Source organism: Takifugu flavidus, chromosome 21, assembly GCF_003711565.1.
Source record: "Takifugu flavidus isolate HTHZ2018 chromosome 21, ASM371156v2, whole genome shotgun sequence".
In the NCBI taxonomy this organism is placed as follows: Eukaryota; Metazoa; Chordata; class Actinopteri; order Tetraodontiformes; family Tetraodontidae; genus Takifugu; species Takifugu flavidus.
The window spans coordinates 8,201,408-8,210,138 of NC_079540.1; the positions used below are offsets into that span (position 1 = coordinate 8,201,408).

Sequence of the window (8,731 nt, forward strand, 5' to 3'; positions counted from 1 at the left end):
TCCGTCGGATAAATGCTTGGAATTTCCTGACTCTTCGCTTAGACCGTCAGCAGATGGTGGTTTTTTACACTTATCTGGTAATTACACACTGATTCTAGTACAATTCTGGTTTCCCTGAATATAATAACTGAATATAATAACTGAATATAATAACTTAGAATAACATTGAGGCTCAGGTGCTAATAGAAAAGCTTTGAGGGAGATGTGTGAATGATTTGGTGGGAAAAAAACCCTCAAAACCCAGAAAAACAATTCAAACACGTTTTTAAACTATTTCATTTTATTTAGGAAGTGAAATAAAATGTCCAGTGTTTCATTTGTGCTTTACATTGTTACAAACCGCCACTGGAGGTCACAAAATAAACCTCAGGGGAGGAAATTGGGGGGGAAGCTGGAAGCTCCAGAAGAGGAATTCACCTTCATCATGGCCACTGTTCTCATCCTCATCCTCATCCTCATCCTCATCACTGTCTCTGTACAGATTCGTAGAAATGATCGGCTCCAAAGTTACGTCTGTGGTTATTTACAAGGCCTCTTGCCACAAAATAGTCAACTTTTAGTTTGATATTTTTAAAAAAACAGGGTGTGGTGAAGATGCGCTGGCACAAACGTGATGAGAACTGGTCAGAATCCCACCGGGGAACCGTTGTTTTTCACCATATTCGTGCTAGTTTAGCATCTCTGCCCTCATTTCTGATTCATTGTTGTAAAAACAAACCCGAGGAGGAGGAGGAGGAGGTTATTTCTACACACAGAGCGGCGTCTACCTGAATCTAAACTCTTGTATTGTGCTACTATCTTTGAGCAAAAAACAGAAGGTAAGATACAATTTATAAGAGGAAGTGCTTCTATATAAGAACAGGTAAACTAGCTTGAGGCTACAGTCGCTACAGTAGTTGATAGTAGAATCTAAGTGTCTGGTTGTTCTCTGGTGCTGAAACATCGGCCACACATCTGCTTCCCTTCCTCAGCAGGCGTCATCAACACACTCCGGATTGTGACAAAAGCCCCACAACCAGCAGATGTAAGGGGGGGAAGAACAGCCCGGCTCTGTACGGAGGGGGGGTGAGAAGCTCCTGTTATCTTCAGGCGCCTGTTGTGAACCGACGCGTCTTGAAGTGTGGATGTGAGGACAGAAAGGGATTATGTCGGCGGGTTTACGGCGGGGGAGCTCGCCGATTCTCAACAGCTCGTTAGAGGGATCTTCTTCGTCATCGCGGGCAAATCAAAGGCGGCGCCACAATCCCCCCCCCCCCCGCGTCCGTCCGGATTCCAGCACCAGAGGCCGACAGTCGTACCTTCTACTCTACAGTATTTAGAATATAAGAGGAGGCAGGCAGTGCATAAACATGTACAAAAAGACCCGTCCCAGCTCCAGCCGCGAGCTCCACGTGGAGGAGACGTGTCACCTGTGAGCGGAGGCCCAAACAGCCGTTCCAAAGCTTATTGTTAACAAGATTATAAATTACGTTTAACACTTGGAAAAAGCTTTGACTAAAATAAAAAAAAACCCCATCAGTGTCAGAGAAATCCTCTAAATTCAGAGCGGTCCGCCCGAGCCTTCACGTGGAACACTGACGCGGTCGCTAACTCCCTGAAATGTCATTTTCGTTACTACAATAGTGATAATTGGACAGAAAATCTGGGTGTTACAGGCAGTTATGAGTCCATTTTCTTCCAACCAAAATCATGCATTATTGCTCGGATATGGATAAAATATTGCCCCAAGACAGAAAACGTTGCTCCGTGTGCCAGTTATTCAGGAGGTTTGGCAAAATATCCTAAAGAGTCATAAAATTGGCATAGATTCCATTATAAGGTTATTGTTCTTTTTTTGCATGCAGTCATTTTTTTTGTTTGCTTGTTTGTTTTTTAATCATTAAAGTGGCAGCTCAACGTAAAAAAGGTACTCGGCAATCAGAAAGTGTCAAATGCTTTGGCATATTCGCAACAAAGGCAAAAAACAGAACGAAAAGATCGACAAATAAAGTGCAAAATCTACACGTCTTAATCAAAACAGACATAATAAATAAAGCAATAAATAGAAAACAATAAAAACAGGTCTCAAAGCTAAACATGGTCTGCTGGCAAAATAAAAAAAAGAGTAGATGTCGTCGGACTCGTGAGAAAGGTTTGACCTTTGAGGAGAATCCAGACATTTTAATGTCTGACAGGTAAAAAAAACAAGTATTGTCAGGTTTGGGTTGTTGTTGGGTTGTTGTCAGACGATCCTGCTGGAGATTCCTTCCACACGGAAGTCCGGTTTCCCTCCCCGAGCCCCTCACATTCCGCCACTTGCTCTCTATTGTTCCTAATCAACTAAAAATGGCAGCAGCCTCCACATCTGCATCCACTTAAAAAAATAGTTCCCGAGTATAAAGGTGTGCTTTGTTGCGGCTACCGACGGCAGCTTCGTTCCCTTCACAGTTTCGTGGGAATTTTGTCTAAAGAGAAGCAAAAAGATCCCTGTTCTGAGAGGTCGGTTCCGTGTCGACCCAGTCTGAGGCCAGACTGTTGCTACCAGCGTTTGAAATGCGTCGAATCACTTTGCGAAGAGACCTGAAGGTGTGATTGGAGCCGGAGGATTGTGCTTCTGTGCTGTTTCAGCGCGTGCTGGGGGGGTGGTCAGAAATAGATCTACTGTAAGCATCTTCAGAAACGGCGAGCGAGATGTGCTTTATTTATCTTCACGGATACTTAGAAGAAGCCTCCGATGGGGACGTATATCACATCAAGCAGGTGACAATCTGAGCGGAGCATCAGAGAGCTTTTTGAGGGGGCGGAAGTGGAAGCGGAGCCGCGGCGGGCTTTTTTTTTCTTCTTTTTTTTTTTTGCTTTGCCTCCGGATTCTTGCAGATTGATGGCAGGTCCGTGGTGCTGCTCCGCCAGACCGGGCGTTTTGTCACGAGAGAAGGTTTCGCCGGATGAACCCGAGCTACTCCCCCAGTGAGCTCATCGGGGAGAACGCCCCCTTGAAGCAGGCCGACTCGTAGTGCTTGTTCAGGTAGCTCTTGAGCGCAAACGTCTTGTCGCAGCGTTTACACTTGTAGTGCTTGAAGGCCGAGTGCGTCTGCATGTGGGCGCGCAGGTTCGAGCGGTCGGCGAACGCCTTCCCGCAGTGCGCGCACCCGAAGGGCTTCTCGCCCGTGTGGGAGCGCATGTGGCCCTGCAGCAGCCAGGGGCGGCTGAAAGCTTTGCCGCACACGTCGCACTTGTGCTTGAGGTCGTGGGTCAGCAGGTGCATGGCCATGGCGGGCATGGAGACGTACACCTTCCCGCAGGTGGGGCACTTCTTGGCCATCTTGCTGTCCAGGCTCCGGTGCGTCTGCTTGTGCCGGCTCAGGTTGGAGGACGTGGCGTAGGTTTTCCCGCACTCGCTGCAGGTGTGCCTCTGAGCGGCCCTGGGGGTCGCCGCGGCTCTCCTCCGCGACCTCCCGTCCATGATAAAAAAGGCGTCCACAGTGTAGCCCTCGCTGACGGCCGCGTCCCCGTTAATGTACCCGCCGGCCGACGACGACGCCTCCGAGCGAGGGCTGTCCGGTTGGTCCGAATCCCCGTGGATGTCCCCGTGGATGCCGGAATAGGAATCATTGATGCGGCTGTAGATAATGGACGGGTGTCCGGGTGAGGGCACTTTAGAGATGACGGGCGAGTCGCTTCCCACGACATCCTCGTAAGGAGATGGACTCAAGTAATCGCCCACGTAGCCTGAAGAGAGAGGAGAGGAATGAGGTAAACGATCGATCCGGAGGAGCTACCTTCAGAAACACACCATATCTAGATGGGCCGCGAACCCAAGCCCTTTCCCAGGGTTGATGGACACCTCGTGTCCTGCTACTCTGCTGATTACAGTCTGGCATCTCTGGTTTCCTCACCTGGACCACCCAGAGTCCCGGACTGCTCGTTCATAAGAGCTGAAAGCTAACGCAGTAGGGCGAGACGCGGGGCGAGACGTTAGCGTAGCTCGATACCGCCGCTCGGCTCGAGTCTCCTATTGAAAGTGGCAGAAGAGTCTGTTGTTTTGTGGGAGACACCTGTAGTGGGAGATCTTTATTTTACATAATGGGAAGTGTAGCGAGTGCTACTCCTCCACCGCACAGCTGCACCGTCGCCCCCCCGAGCTGTCAGAATGTCTACGGAGCGTCTCAGTTACAGCAGCAGGGAGTCTCGTGCTTTGCTCAAGAGCACCGAATTTGTGCAGGCGTCCTCCTGGCCTCATGCACTCCCGCTCAACCTGCGTGTTTCTGTGCCTCTCCTGACAAATCCCATGAATGACTTGTTGCCATGTTCTGACGGCAGCTGTCTCATTATTTCTATTACCGGCCTCCGAACTCAACAGGCTGAGCAGCGACTGACACGAGCACAGACTGCTAGCTCGGCTCCCACAGCCGGGACTCCTGCGGATCCCTGCCGATCAATAGCTCTCCATTTCAATTAGCACTCTGCAAGCATTTAGACAAAGGCAGCAGAGGAGATCCTGTTGCTGGTAATATCATTTCATGATGCAGTTCTGAGAAAAGCTCAGAAGATGATCGATATTATGAGGAGAACAGGAGACGGGCAGACAGAAGAAAGGAGGCCCTGCAAGAGACAAAATAGGAAGAATCATGCTGGAAAAAGAACAGAGCTGTAGAGGGTGTGCACGGTCTGGGGTTAGTGCTATTTAAATGATGATTTGAGAGGTTTAGGTGAATTAAGATACAGAGAAAGACTGAAAGCACAAGAGAGAGAAAAGTCATGAATCATGAATATTCAATCATTGCACTCTGGAACAAGGTGCTGGTTTGTGTGTGTGTGTGTGTGTGTGTGTGTGTGTGGCATCTATGTGTGTGTCTTGTTTTATAGAGCATGAGTAAATGCTTTTAAAACATGACCAAGAGGTTGAGTTCAACCCTGATTAGCTTTAGTCCCCAGTTTTGAGGCCGCTGCAGCTTCCCAGTACAGACTTATACTGGTGGAACAGGAGCTGCCATTTAAACCTGTTTGATTACTTCTGACTCCTCTTATTGTTCTACAGACATAAGTGTTGGACTTGATAGGTGGACATATGGTGACCCACAACACCATTGGAATTTAGGATGAACACATTCCGTGAGGAGAGCAGACGTCTCGGTGCCCTGCTTTCATCTCCGGATAGACGCAGGTCTTCTTCACCAACATCAGCCCAAAGTTGGTGTTCAACATCAACGCTGAATACCAAGCGTGTCCTCGCCGACGTCAACCTGCTCTGCGCAGAGACCTGGACGTGGGGAGCTGTCACCACGAGGGCGACGCAGCGTCTCATTGCTAGTCATTGGTCCTGCAGACGTGCTGCGGCAAATTGTCTCCTGACACTTCCAGTTGTGGATCGAGAGAGCGGTGGGTCATGCTAAGAGCTGGAACTAGTTGATCCATCACTGAGATGAAGCCCCTGCTCATGTGGATGGAACCCCAAATATACAGAATCAAGTCCAACGTCTCGGCGTGATGACGCCTTTGCTGGCCGACCGGGACTCTAAAGCGAGATTGTTTTCATGTGGCGTTTCCACGTTCTCTGGTGTGTGTTTCCTGTCCAGTGTGTATTTTTGTCCCTCCCCCAGGCTCAAATCTTTTCCTGAGCCAAAATCAGTTAAAAAAGTCCATTTTAACACCCTGAAATTCCTCCCATAAATCACTGGGTAAGCGGACGGGTGCTCTGCTTCCCATTGCCAAGCTTCCCAGTTAAATTGAACTTGATAGGCGACGGCATTGAAATAACAGAACTTTACAGATGTTTGATTTTACAGCTGCTAATCTTTAACTGTAAATAATCCTGAAAGAACTGGTCCTTTTCGGAGGTGTCACTCACTTGATTGACTGCTGTCTCTGTCTCACTGTGTCGAGTCGGCGTTCCGAAGCACTTGAGCAGCATTACAGCTGATAGCGCCTGTAAATGCTTATTAAAGATTAAACCATCCCACTAAACCAAGACATCCTTCTTTCCTTCGACCCCCCAACAGAGTCAAGTTAAGAGAGGAAAGACTAAAGAGTCTGGAATTTAATTTTTGATCTAAACCTGCAGTAACTGACCCACACTTGTGTGCTTGGACACTTGTAGGTCACTGTTTCCTCTGTGTGTGTGTGTGTGTGTGTGTGCGTGTCAGAGGGAGAGCGAATGTGTGTGTGAGTGATGCTGTGCATTCAGCTGTGCAGGCTGGGAAATGTGCCGAGTTGACAGAAACGCAGCAGCGAGAGTATGTTTCTTCCTCCACCGGTAACAGCTTTGTGCGCGCGTGTCAGCACACGTGCACGTGAGCAACAAGCTGCAGTCGCTTAAGTCAAACTCCTGTTATATTTATAACGGGGGGGGGGGAGAGGAGCCGGCCCCTGCGTGTTTGCCGCACTGCTGCGTGGCCCCCGCCACCCACCTGGGACCACTCACACCTGACCTTGGTGCACCGGCTGCTCCAGCAGCTCCGTCCCGACACACGGCTCGGCCCTTCTACCTCCAAGCTGTTTCTTTTACACGGCTCTGAATCGTTCGGTCTTGATCTCACAAGCGCGGGTTTCCAAAAATAATCAAAGGCTGTTGCCGTCGGAGACGCGGGACGATGCCAGTGATGTGGAACCCCCAGAGAGCAGCAGTGCACAGCTGGACTGTGTGGGCTCGTGTCGCTCGTGCATAAACTCGTGCCACGGTGAAATGTCAGTAGTTGTTTGACATACTCTCTCTGACTCCTCTGTGTTGTATTTATTGATTAGCGTGTGTGGGAACCCTTTAGAATCGGTGGAGCTCTGCAGTATTGTTGATCTCTCAGAGAGGCTGGAGTTGCTGGAAACAGCCGGATTTGAATAATTTACTTGAGAGAACAGCGGAGAATCTCACTGCTGTGTGCTGGAGGTGACACAATTCATCAGGAGAATCATTTAGCAAAGAGCTCAGCTCTTTGGCTTCCTGGAAATTAGCATCAACCTTCTGTTTTGGGGGGTTTTTTAAAAGAGATTTTTGTCTTTGTTGCGAGCATCTCGTGTCATTATTGAACTGTAAAAACTCACTGGATGAAAAACAGGCTTACTCCATGACCTCAATTCTTTTCAGGTTGAAAATTGAGTGGAAAAGCCACTGTAACTGAGTAACTGAGCTTTTTTTTTAGTGTTTCATGAGGCGCTTTTCATGGTGGCTGAGCGTGAAACAGGAAATTTATTCAGAGAGTTTGCTCCTGCGAGGAAAACAAATCAGATTTCACACTTTGCACATCGTATAGAAGCAAATTCACAGAGCGTCGTCACTGTTTGGTGATCAGGATATGAGAGACACAGGAAACCTGGTGTTTGAGGTTCAGCTGACACAACACGCTGCTCCCATCTCGGCGTTTGTGTCTGTGACATTTCTCTACAAATAAAGCACCAAAAAGAAGCTTTTGAAGAATTTGTGGTGTATTCCTGGAGGGTGACCTGGCTTTGACCCCTAAAGGCTTTTCCTCCCTTTATCCTCCAGCTACAGTCATGACTAATGCTTTAAATCCCGGCATAAAGAAATCTCCTGGATGCTATGGGGGTACGCATGTGCGTGCACGCGTGCACGGGTAGGCGGCTGACTAACCTTTCTCATGGTGGTGGAACCGCAGACTGAGTTGTTCTCTCCTGCTTTGGCCGTAGGAGTTCTCCAGCTCCGCGGCCGAAAAATCGTCCAGTTTCACTTTCTTCACCAAGAACGAGCGAGGCATGATGGCACGTGAGCGGCTCCTGCACGCGGAAACAATGAACGCGGGCTCTCCTTCCTGGCTTCGCACCCACTTTGTCACTTTAACGGGCCGGGGGGGTTCTTCCTAAGCCGGGTGTAGCCTCCGTTTCAGCTCCTGACGATGTGTTTGCTTCCTGCAAACAAACTGCCGCGTAAGCAGAAAAGAGTCATGGCTTTTAACGCCGGAGAAACGTCCAGAGTGACCACGCGCCGGTGTGTTTCCGGCTCCTCCGGGCGCCTGTGGAGCTCTTACCCGTCCAAAAATAGCATTCGGATCGAAAACAAACGCGAATAACTGCGATCGCGGAGGCTTTTTTTTGGGAGGGGGGGTGTTCAGCTTTGAAAAGAACGCTGATTTATTATGCGTTTCAGCGCGTGGACAGCTCCCGCGGCAGCTCTTCGCGTGCCTCTCGACGTTCTCGTGGCGTCAGCACCGGACAGCTCCAGCCTGCGCGAGACTCGCCTCTGGCATCGTCCACTTAAAAACCACAGAAGAAGAGCCAGAACTTTCCGTCCGTCTCTAAACACTCCGCGGAGGAAAATCCCCGACGCGTCGGTGCGGAGGTGAAGAGCGACGCGGGGAACCAGCCCAAAATGTCCCCACTGCTCCGGCAAAGGCTCGGGAAACGGCCAAAACACACACTTCTGCTCGTCTTTCCCTCCTGCCCTCCGTCTCCTTCACTCTTTTCTTCTCCGCTCGGCGCGCGTGCAGCTGCGTATTTTTCTGATGCACGAGATCAGCTGTTGCGGCTTTATAGGGCGCGCGCGAGAGAGAGCGGTGGGGAGAGGGGGGGGGGGAGAGAGAGGGAGGAAGTGCTTAATTTTATTCATCATAAGAAAAAAAAGAGCATCTCGCCTTGTGGGAGCAGCAGCGCCGTGATGGTCGGGCTGGGATTATAATGAGGTAGCTTTAAGTGCGCGCTCACGCTGATTATGGCAATAAAATTAAAAGGCAGACTGTCTGTTCCTCACTTTCTAATGCGCATCTCTGTAGGAATGATGCACGTGGTCGGTGTTTAATTTGGCGTT

General features: G+C 49.6%; 1 protein-coding gene across 1 annotated transcript; it reads right to left on the minus strand.

Annotated features, from left to right (window-relative positions):
• Positions 1 to 262: 262 nt before the first annotated feature.
• Positions 263 to 8,441, minus strand: LOC130518609 (transcriptional repressor scratch 1-like). Its single transcript, XM_057021355.1, has 2 exons — positions 7,562 to 8,441; positions 263 to 3,708 (listed from the first exon to the last, which is right to left on the minus strand). The coding sequence occupies exons 1-2, from the start codon at positions 7,683 to 7,685 to the stop codon at positions 2,936 to 2,938; spliced, it is 897 nt and encodes a 298-aa protein (XP_056877335.1). The 5' UTR covers positions 7,686 to 8,441; the 3' UTR covers positions 263 to 2,935.
• Positions 8,442 to 8,731: the final 290 nt, after the last annotated feature.

Excerpts from the sequence above, each read along its gene's own strand:
- LOC130518609 (XM_057021355.1), bottom strand. The coding sequence starts at position 7,685 with ATGCCTCGCTCGTTCTTGGTGAAGAAAGTGAAACTGGACGATTTTTCG. Across the intron at positions 3,709-7,561 it reads GTTCCACCACCATGAGAAAG|GCTACGTGGGCGATTACTTG; the intron begins GTTAGTCAGCCG and ends CTCTCTCTTCAG.